Genomic DNA, 15765 nt, shown 5'->3' on the forward strand with positions numbered 1-15765 from the left:
GTGATATAAATATTATTATCCAAGCCTCCACAGAGTCAAAAGACTCATCGTGGAGGTCGTTTCTAGGAAACACAAAGTTTATCATACCACTCCTTGACCCCATTGACTGTTCCTGCTCCAGCCACTCTCTCGGGCAATGTATTCCAAGGTTCAACCACTCTCCATGCTAAGAAACCACTCCTCACCCTCTTGCGCACAGCAAGAGGGTGAGGACTAACTTCCAGGGATGGCCCCTTGTCATCCCTGGAAGTATTTTATAGGATTGCTGCAGAGGAAATATTTCAGCACTTGCTAGTGAGGACAAAACAAGGAGTCATTCCTGGAAATTGAGTATGGTTATAAGAGGTATTGAGGACTAGATATTTATTCATGGGAAGTGGTGAATGGGTTGCCATTCAGGGAGAGGTACAATAAATGTTATTATTAACATACAATAGATATTGTAACAGGCATGGCAGATACTGTAATGATGGTAGCGTCTGTCTCTTGTGATGATGATGAGTCTTCAGTGCAGGTTCCTGTTCAGTAACAATAATAATAATCTCAACAGTACTAATATATAATGGGTTTCCATCCTTTCACGGATGGGATTTGTATTACAAAAGGAATATTGTATACTTCCTAGATTGCCGAAAAATGAATTCGATTTAAAAAGTTGGGAAGTTTGCAGGTGCTTGTAATTGTTCATAATGTTATTAACAATAAGGAACAAAGCTATAAAACAGTACTTACATAGTTTAACCAGGTGGCTATTCGATTTCCAGTTCCTAGACTTTTAAAAGCATTTGTTTCTTCTCTCTGAAATACAAAATAAAGCCTTTTCAAGAGTACCTTATATACTTTATATCTTTAACACAATGATACTGAAAATTATGAAATTACTCATGCCAGGAGGTAGCTCTAAACTGGATAATAGTGGGATTCAACATTTACTTCTAAAAAAAATAAAATAAAAAAATGTTAGAGTTGAACTGAAGAATAATAAAACTGAAGAATAATAATGAATGGGTATATAAATATATATTATGCTTCAAAAATGGTATATTATTTTATATGCAAAGACAAATGAGAATGAAATGACTAACAAAGAATGTGAAAGAAACAAACAAATCCTAGGAATTTTGTTGTTTTTTTTGAGTAATAGACAAAAATGTAATAAAATTTTATGGAAAATGAACCCGACCAAGTGGAGTTTGTAAAATGTTACTGAGCTGAGACTGCTAAGGTTGTATGACATTTGTTATGTTGAAAGAGGAAAGAAGCAGTAATGAGACCAGCTTATATTAACTCCGCATAATCACCAGTTCACAGAATTCGTAACTTGGAAATATTTGCAGAAAGATATTACTAAATACTATAGAGGACCATCTTATTTCATAAGGTTCTATTTGTGCAGATAAATGTGTCTTCTGGAGGAAAATTTTCATTTTAGGTGAATTATGTCATAGAATAGGACAGATGCGTTTGTATTTCTTAATTCCATCAGTATGACAACTTATATAACAACAACACTGGCCTGGTTGGCCGAGTGGTTAACATATCTGTTCTCCAGCCAAAAAGCTGCAGGTTTGAATACTCCCATGGGCATGGATGTTTGTGATTGTCTGTAAAAAAAAAAAAAAAAAAAAAAAAAAAAAAAAAAAAAAAAAAAAATATATATATATATATATATATATACTAAGTGGTTTTAGTGGGTGGTAGATACCATTGGTACAGATGATGATGGTAGTTGAGGTTCGTCGTAGTTGAAATGAGTGGTGGAGATGGAGAATTGTAGAGTAGGTGCCCTTGCTCGATGAGTCTTTGGACTCCTTGGACGTGTCATATAATAATTTCAATATTCATATGTTTAATGCATTGTTATGCAATATTATTATTTCGTGACACCTCCAAAGGCGTCCAAAGACTCATAGAGGATGGATACCTGAACACCTCTCCATCTCCACCACTTAATTCACCAACTACACTGAACGATGTTGAAAGTTTATTTTTCACTTGGTTAGACTACAATAAATTTAGTTTAATCCTTGCTCCAAGTGTGAGCAAACAAAGTTTGCACCTGAAAATATCTTCAGGATTAAATACGGTGCTGTACTACCTTACTGGGGTAAGGTAAGGTAGTACAACACCCAGCAACTTGTAGCAAAGGTGGACCAAGCTAACATCATTCCTATCCCAGTATCTACTATAATGCAAAACATCTCCTTGCAGATATGTATAATGTTATGCATTAAGGGATTGGCCATTACCCAGACTAGTTTTGACCTTTATTGAGGTCTCTTCACTGGGAGCCAGGCCCAGAGGTGGAGATACCAGGCAGAAGCAATAGCGAGGTCATCTTTACCTATAGGAGTTGCCAAAAGGTGTGCCACCTTTTTTTTTATTAAATTACTCTGGATTTAGAGAAAGATGTTGAAAGTTTATTTTTCACTTGGTTAGAATGCATAACATTATACATATCCGCAAGGAGATGTGTTTTGCATTATGGGAGATAGTGGAATAGGAGTGATGTTAGCTTGATCCACCTTTGCTACGAGTTGCCCGGTGTTGTACTACCTTATCCCAGTAAGGTAGTACAACACCATATTCAGTCCTGAAGATATTTTCAGGTGCAAACTTTGTTTGCTCCCACTTGGATAAAGGATTAAACTAAATTTATTATAGTTTAACCAAGTGAAAAATAAACTTTCAACATCTTTCTCTAAATCCAGAGTAATTTAATAAAAAAAGGTGGCACACCTTTTGGCAACTCCTATAGATAAAGATGACCTTGCTATTGCTTCTGCCTGGTATCTCCACCTCTGGGCCTGGCTCCCACTAAAGAGACCTCAATAAAGGTCAAAACTAGTCTGGATAGCGGCCAATCCCTTAATGCATAACATTATACATATCCGCAAGGAGATGTGTTTTGCATTATGGGAGATACTGGGATAGGAGTGATGTTAGCTTGGCCCACCTGTGCTACGAGTTGCCTGGTGTTGTACGACCTTACTGGGGTAAGGTCGTACAACATCATATTCAGTCCTGAAGATATTTTCAGACGTAAACTTTGTTTGCTCACACTTGGATAAAGGATTAAACTAAATTTATTATAAACTACACTGAACCACCGCCATCATCATCTACATCAGTGCCATCTACTGCCCACCACCACTAGTGTGTGTGCGTGTGTGTGCACGCATATATATATATATATATATATATTTTTGTCTGTAAATTGAGTGTGTTCTAAAGGCAGATTTATTTGTATGCAGGATGGAAAACCCGAGTTTCTGGGAGAAAAAACCCTGCTAGCTCCATATAAGATCGGCTAACTCACCTACGATTGAAAAATTCCCATATAAAGATTCCTCTCATCACGACAAGAATCGACTTAGGCCTTTTGCAATCAAATGGTGTGATGTATCGCCATTCTTCCACTTGTGCTACAGAGGCATATGAGTAATACCCATCAAATCTTTGCTGAAGTTATGTGTGATATAATTAACTGACTATACGTGATGAATTACATAATGAAATAAATAATTTAATATAACTTAATAATATTTTGTGACGACTATTTCATTGTAGAGAACATACAGTGAGCTACTGAAAGGGTATATTGAAGCAAGAAAGAACTAAATAAAAGTTAGTGTTCTGCCATTATCCTGCCAGTCGTGTAGCTGTGCTCTCTTTTGCCTATGTCTGTTTACAATTGCTAATGATTAAGTTCTCTGTTTCCACAGTCCATACAATTAGGCCTGTTCAAGCAGTCCTAATAATACGGGCAGTTATTAGCAGTTGTAAGGAAACATAGCCGAAAGGCAAAGAAGAGCACAGCTACTTGCAAGACATATGTTGTATGATATTTAATAGGTTTAACAATAAATTAATAAGTTTAAATTTACCTCTAATATTAAATTAAGACATTTTTATCTAGAAATTTCATATAGAACCATATGCAAGAAAAATATTTATTCATATTCATGAACCTGGAAATAATCATTGCACTGTGGTATTGTGGTTCTAAAAGTGTTCACTTCAGTTATTTTGATTAATGTGCTAGTTAATGTTACAAAAATGGCAGTTGTGGCAGCAAAGAAGCACACGCCAGCAGCATAGAAGGCCTCAACTCGGAGATTGAGCTTTTCCCTGGACTTTTTACAATGGATAAGATGTGACAATTGTTTTATGTATGCATCCAAAAATGTTTAAGATTTATGGAGTGTTAGATCGAATGATAAAAAGGAACATATTGTGGAATGTGAGAAGTGCCAGGAAAGGTTAAGATGTTCCAAAAATGAGAACAGTGTTACCAGGAATAATCAGAAAATCGATGGAAGTGCTTGCAATGGTAATAATAGAAGTAACGTGGAAGAGCTTAGGCAAAAGTTAATGAAAATGAAGAGTTAGATAATACATTAATTATCATCATCATCAATAGACCTCCATGGAGTCAAGAGACTCATCGTGGGAGGTCCCACTCTCGCATGCACAGCTCATCGTGCCTCCACTTAAATGCATTCGCTGTCCCTGCACTCGCTACACTCTCGGGCGATGCATTCAATTCACACACCACTCTTCATGCAAAAAATCTATTCCTCACACCCTCATACAGCTTCCAAGGATGGCCTTTCGTTCTCCCCCCATCTCCAGATATTCTATATAAAATCTCATCCACTCTAATCAGGTAACTGCCCCTTACCAACTTGTACATCTCGATCATGTCACCCCCCCCCCCCTCTTCCTTCAATCTACTAAGCTCTGCAATTTGCATTTTTTCAATCTGTCTTCATTTCCAGATACCAGAAACCAACTTAGTCAATCATCTCTGAAGCCTCTCCAACATCTCATCATCCTTTTGAAATCCTGGCGACCAAATCTGTGCACCGTAATCCACATGCAGCCTGATCGAAGTCTTGTACAGTGGAATCAAAACATCCTTACTTCTACACATCAGTGTTTTCTTTGTATCATTCACATAATCCACTGTGTCGTCCTCACAATTTTAGAAAAACGTCCATGAGATTTCAAGTCCTTATCCACAATGAACCCCAGATCTTAAACTCCCCTCCCTCTCTCCTCTGAAATATTCTCACCAATCTTATACTCTGTATCACATGTTTGCTTCCCAAACTTAAAATCTTACACTTTGCAACATTAAACTGACATGTCCTGACACACACTAACACATTCAGTCTATTTAGGTCCTCCTGCAAAGCTACAACATCTGTTCTACTTCTCATAACTCTCCCGAACCTTGCATAATGTGCAAACAACTGTACATCACCATTTAAGCCTTTTATAAGGTCATTTATATACAAAATAAACAACAATGGTCCCAAAACAGACCACTGGAGCACACCACTAGTGACTTTGCTCTTTTGGGATATCACCAGGGTTGTGCATGGGGTGGATGGGGAAACTACCCACCCTATATACACAACCTATTGATACCTACTAGACAGCCAGTTTCCAATCCACTACACTAATCTACTATCCAACTCCATCTGTTCTTATTTAACTACTAGTTTGTCATATGGCAATCTATCGAAAGCCTTTGCAAAATCTAAATATATTACTGTATATATGCATCCCCCTTGTCCAATGTATTCGTTACCTTGTTATAAGTAAGCAGATTGCTAAAACACAATATTCCTTTAGCAAATCGATGCTGTCAATTAAAGAGAATGCTATTGATATCCACTGAGTTATGAATCCTTGTCTTTACAAGCTTCCCCATCACCTTGACCATAACTCCAGACAAGCATATTGCCCTATGAAGCCTTATCACCTCCTTTATGAAGTATGGAGAAGGAAATTGAACATTTAAAGAAGACAGTAACCAATGTAAATGACAAGGAGATCCTTTTAGCTGGCCTGCTTTGCCGAGTGGTTAGTATATCAGCTCTCCAGCCAAAAGGCTGCGGGTTCGAATCCCGCCATGGGCATGGGTGTTTATGATTGTCTGTTGTGAAAGTACTAGTGGTGGTAGATGGCATTGTTATTAGATGAAGGCTGGTGGAGTAGTGAGATGCCCTCCCTCGATGAGTCTTTGGACTCCCTGGAGGTATGATATAAGAAGCAAGTATCTAAAGATGATAGGGTTAATTTATATGATGACTCAAACATTAAAGGTGTGGTAAAAAATAAGGTTTGCAAGACAGACATATTTTACAGGTGGTACAATAAAATGAATATCAGATGCTTTGCATATAAGGAAAGAACTGGTGTCAGAATTAGTGGTAATGATGGACACAAATAACTTGGATGGTGAGACAAAGAATGTGGAAAGGGATTTGAAGAAATTGTTGCAGGAAGTGAAGAATAATGTTATGGAGAGATACCAGAAAGTAGTGTATGGAGGAGCAGAGTCCAGGGTGAAGCAGGTGACCAGTGATGTGCCTCAGGGCTCTGTGCTTAAGCCGTTATTGTTTACTTTGTACATAAATGATATAGGAAATGACTTGAAGGGAGACGTTCAGTTGTTTGCTGATGATGCAAAATTGGGAAGCACGATAAAAAAAAAATCAAACAGATGTTCAGAGTTTGCAGGATGATTTAAATAAGCTGGCAAAATGGGCAAAAGGGTAATGGATGTCAGTTCAATGTGAAAAAGTGTAAAGTTATGCATTTTGTGATTAAAAGATTATCAGCTGTCTACCACATCGATGGAATGGTATACTCCAAGAGATTGATGAGGCTCAGGATTTGGGGGTGTTGGTGGATAGGGAGATGAAGTTCAGAGGACACATTGCTAAAGTGTCCAAGATTGCACATAGGATTACTTGGTTATTGAAGAACACGCTAACATCCTGAGAAAAAGAGATTATTATTCCCCTTTATAAGGCATTGATATTTCCATATTTGGATTACTGTGCTCAAGTCTGGTCTCCTGGATTCCTTGGAGATGAGGAGGTTGTGGAGAGGGTTCAGAGGAGAGTGACTAAGTTGGTGAGTGGTGTAAAAAATGCTCTCTACATTGATAGATTTAGAGCTTGTGGATTACTGAGGTTGGTTGATAGGTAGAGAAGAGATATGATAGAAATATTTAAATTACTTAAAGGTTTTTATAAGATTGATGCAGGGGAAATATTTCAGCTGTGTGACAGTGATGGAAGAACAAGAGGTCATCACTGAAAATTAAGGAAAAGCGTGGTTAACAAGGGTGTGAGAACTAGATTTTTTGCTTGGAGAGTGGTGAATGAATGGAATGCATTGCCTGACTCAGTTGTGAGTTCTTTGTCTGTAAGTGAGTTCAAGAAGAGGTATGATAGATATTGTTTTGATAGTTTGGGTCTCCTGCAATGAGTCTTCTGACTCTATAGAGATACCCATATAATAATAATAATAGTGTCATTGGGAAAGTGATTAGTTTGTTGTCCAGATATGACAGTAGTGAACTGAGAAGTAGAGCAATGATACTGAATGACGAGATGGGTGAATTGTTTCAGGTAGAGAGTGTTCAATTTGTGAATATATATGGAATGAATTTGAAGGGAAGTTAGAATGGTTCAAAGCTGATTAAATGCATTTGAATGAGTTTGTTGCTGGTCATTTGAAGTGATTGTTGCTTACTAAGAGTATACAGGGTTCATACAAAATTAGTATCACTAAGAGTCAGAGAGATGTTGAGAAGCAGGTTGTGGAAAAACAGGAAGAGAATGGATACAAAGGTGAGGAGCTGTTTATAGCAGGGCAAAGTGATGCAGTGCAATATAGTGGGATGATAAGAATACGAATGACAGTCAGGATCAGGAAAATGGAGTTCGTCAGAATGAAGAGAGAGAAGTGCACTATAGCAGAGAGAGAGTAAAGAGTGATTGTGTTCATGGGATTGCCTCAGAGAGGAGAGAATTGTTATGTTTGTATGTATACTAATGTATGGAGTATCTGAGGATGCTATATTAACAGGACTTAAAATGGTAAGATATAGAATATTCTGAAAGGATAGGAAGATGAAGAGAGGATGGGGAGTATTGTTAATGGTAGCAGAGAAATTGTCCTTCAAGAGTCGAAGTGGAAAATAATAGTACATGTGAAGATTTTGAAGCTGTTTTGGGTAAGTTCAGATCAGTAGAATAGTATATCTAATAGAATGCTGTTATACGCCAGGGAATGTGGAGGGTATTGATTGTGAAATGTTTAGACGAATTGTTGAGTTTCTTTGGGATTTATTATTATTACATAACACCTCCAGGGAGTTCAAAGACCCATCGAGCGAGGACACCCACTCTACAACTCTCCACCAACCACAACTACCTTCATCTACACCAATGGCATCTACCGCCAACCATCACAAGTATTTTCACAGACAATCGCAAACATCCATGCCCATGGTGGGATTCGAACCCACGGCCATTTAGCTGGAGAGTGGATACGCTAATCACTCGGCCAACCAGGCCGCCTTTTATATATAAAGCAGCATGTGATGGAAACAATACAAGGTTTATCGGTGTTAGATTTGGTGTGATATGGTTTGGTTGTGAATGAGATATCAACACTGCCACCTGTTGGTGAAAGTGATCATGAGGTATTGGTTTGGAAGATATTCAAACAGGAAAGAGTTGTTGTCGGGATGGTCTCTATGTTGAACTATAAGGTGGGTGATTATGAGAAGCTCCGTAGTCACCTAGCATCAATACATCGGGTTGATGAATTGTGTAGAAAAGATGTTGACAGTACATGGGATATAAGGCAGTATCTAACACAAGCAATGCATAATTACATACCAAGAGTTAAACAAATGAATAGAGTAGAAGTGAGATGGGTGAACAGTGAAATCAAGTCAACAGTTTTACAAAAGAAGATAGAATGGAGGAAGTACAAGACAGTTTGAATTGAACAGATGCATGAAGAGTATAAAGAACAGGCCATAAAAGTGACAAGTTTGGTTAAAAAAGGAGTAGAATATGACAGGAGATAGGCCAGTGAGGTCAAAGCTAATTCAATGGAATTTTTCTGATATGGAGCAAGCAAAAGGAAAAATAATTATGGCAGGTTGATACTGGTGAATAGTTATGGTAGCAGAGTAACAATAGCAAATGATGTAATAGAATTTTTTTCTTTTAGTGCTGCACAGTGATCAGCATTCATTTTAGAAATAACTTGTTATAAATAACTATTTTAATTTCCCGATGTTTTGACCTTCATATCAAAGTCCTCATCTGGAGTATTTACAAATATACAAGGACAAGCTGAGTTACATTTCACACAGTATGCTAAAGAAACAATGATTTGATCACCGGTTACTCTACTGGCATGACCTCTAGTGGAAAAAAAAAAAAAAATTAATTAGTTATTTAGACACTACATCAAAGCTAAATTCTATTTAAGATAATATAAGAGAAACATTCTTTCATATGGATAGTTTTCTTACAGTACCAATGATGTCCTATTTTTAATATGACACTTGTTATATTATATTTAACATTCTAGATTATCTATGGTCCTGTTTCTAGTTAACTCTTAAGGAAAAAGGTTCCATGGGTAGAATATATGCCTTCCATATGATTGGGATTTTTAGACCATCATTATTGTTCAGATTGGGGTGGTTGATAAGAATCTCGCAGGCTTCCTTAAATTTATGTTCATACCATGTTTTGGTGTGATGTAAACAACTGGTGCTTTTCCAGTCAATTCTGTGTAAAGTATTCAGGGCATGATCAGAAAGGCCAGCTTCACCATAGTTATTATATTTGTGTCGTTTATGTTCCTTTTGTCTGATAGGAATTGTGTGTCTTGTTTCCGCTATAAATGGTAGATTACAGGTGCAGTAAATACGGTATATTTCAGGGTGGAAGGGGGGTGGGTCTTTGGATGAGTTGAGTAAGCTTTTCAATTTTGCAGGAGGTTTAAAGGTGGCTTTAAGGTTGTATTTCTGTAGTATTCTGTTTATTTTATCTGATGCCCCTTTAATGTAAGAAATGCTTATAGTTTTATTGTAGTCTGGTTTATCTTTGTTTTTTATTGAGATCTTGTAGAGAATTTTGTTAATAGTGTTTTGGCTGTAACCATTTTTTTAGAAAAGTATTGCTGATAACTTTAAATTCGTCTTTCAGCACTTGTTCATTGGAACAGATCTTCAAAGCCCTGTTTTTTAGAGTATTAATGACACCTAGTTTTCGTGTTGGGTGGTGATAGGGGTTTATGTGTATATATTGGCCAGTATGTGTCGGTTTCCAATAAACAGTGAAGGAAAGACTGCCAGAAGGAAGATGTGACAAGTGTATCTAGAAATGGAAGTGTTTTGTTTTTTAAACTCAGTTGTGAACTGTATGCATTTGTGTTGTTTGTTTAGGTGGCTAAGGAAAGTGTCTAGGGTCTGGAAGCCATGGGGTCAGATCACGAAAACATCGTCAAAGTATCTAAGCCAGAACTTTGGGTTTTAAAGGAGAGAATCTAGAGCATATTGCTGAAAATGTTCCATATAAAATATGGAACATTTTCATAATTTAGCAATAGGGGGGATAATGGCGAGCCCATGGCTGCACCTTCTTTTTTGTAGGTACAAAGTGTTTTGCCATACAAAATAACGCGGGTAATACTTGCGCAAAGACCACTGTGATATTTGGTGGGAACTTGTTCTGTAAAAGAAGGATTGTGTCATTGATTGGAACATTCGTAAAGAGGGCAGAGATGTCAAAACTGACTAATGAATCATCTTTTTATAATGTAATGTCTTTGATTAAGTTTATGAAGTGTTGTATGTTTCTGATATAGGAGGGGGAATGACCTACCAACTCCTGGAGTGTTGCTGCTAATTTCTTGGCTAGGTGATAATTCAGGCTGTCTGTAACTTGTACTGTTGGCTGGAGTGGTGTGTTCTGTTTGTGTATCTTTAGTAGACCATAAATTCTCGGGGAACGAGTGTAGTGTGGAATTAAATTTTCGAATGTATCTTCGGGCCATATAGTAATTGATTTAAGTAATTTCTCTGTTTTCTTTTTTATTTTATTGGTTGGGTTGTTAACAAGTTGGTATGTACCATTGTCCGAGACTAGCAGATTCACTTTTTCTAAATATATGGTTCGGTTTAGAATAACCCTGGCACTTCCTTTATCGACTCTAATTATTACAACGTTTGGATTTGATTTTAATGATTTCACCGCTGTTAATTCGTTTTTCGTTAAGTTTGCTTCTTATTGTTTTCTTATAATTTATATTTAAAATGTTGGCGGTTTCTAAACTTATTTTATCTGCTATGGTATTTGGGATAAATCTTAAGCCTCTTTCAATATTACAAATAAAATCCAGTTTGTTCATAGATCCGGGTGCTACAGCAAAATTCAGATCTTTGCTGAGTAGCGAGAGTTCATCTTTCTTTAAGGCGTGGTCAGATAGGTTAACTATGTTACTGTTACCTGCAGGCGATTGGTGGCACCTGTTTTGTCTTGCTTCTGGTTGGTTGTTACCGTTCACTGTGAAGAAATTCAAATATATCCATTGGTTTTGTCGATCTTTTAGTCTCTGAAATTTGGATATGAGATTTTCTTTCTTAGTTTGAAGGATATGGTTCGCCGTGTTGTCCGTTATCTTTTCGAGGATAATCCAAATATCTGTGTTCAAGTAACTTGAAAGTTCAGATTTTACATTTTGTACTTGATTTTGAGTAATGGCTAAGTTTTTTCTAATAGCCTGGATTTGTTCTCTGAGTAGCGCTTTCTCCATTCGGTGGTATATTCGTTGCGCCTTTGTTGAGGTAAATTTTCTCTTTAATTTGATGTGATTCGGAATAATATTGCTGTCCTTACAATATTTTAAAAATGCCAGTCGATTGATCAAACTAGAAACAAGAATCTTCAGCTTACCGTATTGATTGATTCTCATAGACAGGCTTATACGTTGGTTATGCATTGTTAAAACACTTAAGGAATTGAACAACATAGTTAAGGATATAAATTAAATTATACTTTAATAAATATTTTCTGATATTTCGGCAACGTCACTTTGCCATCTTCTAAAGGAACTTACAAAAAAAGGCATGTGCACGTAGGCACTACAAACACAGTAACTGGGAATGAAGAGATGAAGCTATTGTTCTAAAAGTCCTGATGGTGCCTTCTAGCGGGCTAAGTAGGTGTTCTTGGCCATTGGGCTGAAGGTCTGCTGATGTAAGCCTCCCAAATTTGGGGCAGTCGCATACAACCAAATTTATTGAGGTTTCGAGAATTTCTTAGGGCTGAGGCTTATTCCATAAATAGTCTTTCGAATTTGTATTTGCTACTGTGTATTACTGTAGCTTTCTTCCACCGTATTCTGTGGCGTGTATCCAGTGCATGGTCTGCAAGACCAGAATGGCTGTACTTGTGAAACCGGATGTAGTCCTTATGTTCCGAAATTCTGATATTCGCTGTCCTGCCTGTTTGGCCAAAGTAAGACAGTTTACAACTGCAAGGGACCTGGTATACACAGGTAGGTCTAGGGGAAGTGGTTGGTCTTTAGTGGAGCGGATAAGGAATGCCAATTTTCTGTAAGGTTTGTAACAGGAGGTCAGGTCATGCTTTAAGATTTTGGTAATCTTTTCCGAGGTGCCTCGGATGTAGGAAATGGTGATGGATTTAGAGTAATCCTTGTTGTGGAGGGGGGGGGGGATCTGTGGTTTGTAGGTTCTAATATTTTTTGGACTTTTTGGGGGGGGTAGCCATTGACTGAGAAAGTGTTGAGGATGCGATTTAGTTTAGTGTTTAGGGCCAAGTCGTTTGAACAGATTAGTTTAGCCCTGTTGTATAGTGTTTTCACTACTCCATGTTGTTGTGAGGGGGGGATTGTTGCTGAATGTATCTGCCTGTATGGGTGGGTTTTCTGTAAACTGAGAAACACCCTGGAAAAAGAGGAATAAAATAGTCTCCCTTTCCTAGACACACTAGTCACCTGCCAGCCTAATGGAACCTTGGTTTTCTCAGTTTACAGAAAACCCACCCATACAGGCAGATACATTCACCAACAATCCCCACCCCTCACAACAAAATGGAGTAGTGAAAACACTATACAATAGGGCTAAACTAATCAGTTCAGATGACTTGGCCCTAAACACTGATGAACTAAATCACATCCTCAACACTTTCTCAGCCAATGGCTACCCCCCCCAAAAAAAGTCCGAAAAATATGAGAACCTACAAACCACAGATCCACTCCCCCCTCCACAACAAGGATTACTCTAAATCCATCACCATTCCCTACATCTGAAGCACCTCGGAAAAGATTACCAAAATCTTAAAGCATGACCTGACCTCCTGTTACAAACCTCACAGAAAATTGGCATCCCTTATCCACTCCACTAAAGACCAACCACTTCCTGTAGACCTACCTAGTGTATACTAGGTCCCTTGCAGTTGTAAACTGTCTTACTTTGGCCAAACAAGCAAGACAGCGAATATCAGAATTTCTGAACACAAGGACTACATCCGGTTTCACAAGTACAGCCATTCTGGTCTTGCAGACCATGCTCTGGATACACGCCACAGAATACGGTGGAAGAAAGCTACAGTAATACACTGTAGCAAATACAAATTCGAAAGACTATTTATGGAATCAGCCTCAGCCCTACCACCACCCAACACAAAAACTAGGTGTCATTGATACTCTAAAAAAACAGGGCTTTGATGATCTGTTCAAAGCCCTGTTTTTGAACAGATCTTCAAATGAACAAATGCTGAAAGACGAATTTAAAGTTATCAGCAATACTTTTTTAAAAAAATGCTTACAGCCAAAACACTATTAACAAAATTCTCTACAAGATCTCAATAAAAAAACAAAGGTAAACCAGACAACAATAAAACTATAAGCATTCCTTACATTAAAGGGACATCAGATAAAATAAACAGAATACTACAGAAATACAACCTCAAAGCCGTTAAACCTTCTGCAGAATTAAAAAGCTTACTCAACTCATCCAAAGACCCACTCCCTCTGCTGTCCCACCCTGGAGTATACCGTATTTATTGCACCTTGTAATCTTCCATTTAAAGGGGAAACAGGACGCACAATTCCTATCAGACAAACGGAACATAAATGATGACACATCAAATATAATAACTATGGTGAAGCTGGCCTTTCTGATCATGCCCTGAACACTTTACATAGAATTGACTGGAGAAGCAACAGTTGTTTACATCACACCAAAACATGATATGAACGTAAATTTAAGGAAGCCTCTCCGATTCTTATCAACCACCCGAATCTGAACAATAATGATGGTCTAAAAATCCCAAGCATATAGAAGGCACATATTCTACCCATGGAACCTTTCTTCCTAAGAGTTAACTAGAAACAGGACTATAAATAATCCAGAATCTTAAATCTGATATAACAAGTGTCATGTTAAAAATAGGACATCATTGGTACTGTAAGAAAACTATCCATATGAAAGAATGTTTTGCTTATTTTATCTTAAATAGAATTTAGCTTTGATGTAGTTTCTAAATAATTAATTTTATCTGTTTTTTTTCCCTCCCGCTAGAGATCATGCCAGTAGATTAACCAGTGATCATATCATTGTTTCTTTAGCATGCTGTGTGAAATGTAACTCAGCTTGTCCTTGTATATTTGTAAATACTCCAGATGATAACCTTAACATGAAGGTCGAAACGTCGGGAAATTGAAATAGTTATTTATAACACGGTTGTAAAGTCCATAATTTCTGAAATGAATATAATGGAATTATTTAAGGTATATCATACTGGTGTGAATGATGCTGTGCGACATGTAAAAGGGAGATGAGAATTAAAGGTGAAAGAATCAGATGTATCAAGTTTTGCTTGCGTTAGATGTTAATAAGGCTGTGGGAATGGATGACATATCACCATGTATTTTTAAGAATGGGCAGAAGAGTTAGCGATTCCCTTGTCCTGGTTATTTAATGAAAGTCTTGCAGCAGGGAAGGTTCCTAAGGGAGTGGAAAGAAGGCTAAATAATACCTCTCTACAAGTATGGTATGAGAACAGAAGTTTCCAGTTATAGACTGCTCTATATATCTGCAGTTGTGATCATAGTGTTGTAAAGATTGGTTAGAAATAGAATAGCGTATTGGTTGATCGACATATGATTCTCTATGATTTGGTGACAGTCGTGTTGAGCTATGCTAGAAAAACTGTTTTTAAATTAAAGTATAGTGTGGCTTTTTGTCTCAAATTGTGCTGCAGTTTTGCTTTTTTTGGATACAAGTGTCCTTTAGTGGTGTTATTGTTGAAACTTTGTTGTATATAATTTGTTTTCACTGCTGTTTGTTGCACTACTTCAGCAATCTAAAGATGGCGTCCAACAAGAGGCATACTTCAGCGGCATGGAGGATTTCTATACAAAAGTCTGGCTCTGCCTTGGATTTTTTGCAGTGGATGCGTTGCAGAAACTACTATATCTATGCACTGAAGAATGTGATGGATCTGTGGAATGTTTGGCTAAATGAGAAGAATGAAAATGTCGACGTATGTGAGAAGTGTCGGGATAGACTGAAGCGATTAGGAATGAAAGGAAGAGCTTCGGCAGGAGTGCTCACTAAGGAGATTCTGGAAATTAAAACTGAGTTATGTGTGTTGAATAGATAAATTAGGACTATGGAGATAACTTTTAGCTGAAGGTACTAGAATAGGATTAACACGTTCTCTGCCATGCTCCTCGGGAATAGTTTGTTACTGCACCCCAAGCACTTTCACTTCTACATGGTCACTACGAGTTATCTCGTAGCTGGCTTATCAGACAGAATTTTGTTTCATACGCGAACTACGAGTGATCTCGTATCACCCCCACCTATGTTTTACATGCGCTGATGACTGTGTAACTTGAGTT

General features: G+C 37.5%; 2 protein-coding genes across 6 annotated transcripts in view; one reads left to right on the forward strand and one right to left on the reverse strand.

Annotated features, from left to right (window-relative positions):
• The window catches only part of LOC150104397 (NAD(P)H pyrophosphatase NUDT13, mitochondrial-like), a 581172-nt gene that overhangs the window by 111390 nt on the left and 454017 nt on the right, over nucleotides 1–15765 (forward strand). The window lies entirely within an intron of this gene.
• Nucleotides 1–15765, reverse strand: part of LOC150104398 (prolyl 4-hydroxylase subunit alpha-1-like) — a 356969-nt gene that overhangs the window by 81100 nt on the left and 260104 nt on the right. Inside the window, exon 10 of the mRNA XM_090396472.1 lies at nucleotides 733–798. Within this exon, the coding sequence (XP_090252598.1) occupies nucleotides 733–798 (66 nt within the window). The remainder of the gene's footprint in view (nucleotides 1–732; nucleotides 799–15765) is intronic.

The sequence above is a fragment of the Typopeltis vanoorti genome, chromosome 8, assembly GCF_054136105.1.
Source record: "Typopeltis vanoorti isolate ZY-2024b chromosome 8, IOZ_Tvanoo_1.0, whole genome shotgun sequence".
NCBI lineage: Eukaryota > Metazoa > Arthropoda > Arachnida > Uropygi > Thelyphonidae > Typopeltis > Typopeltis vanoorti.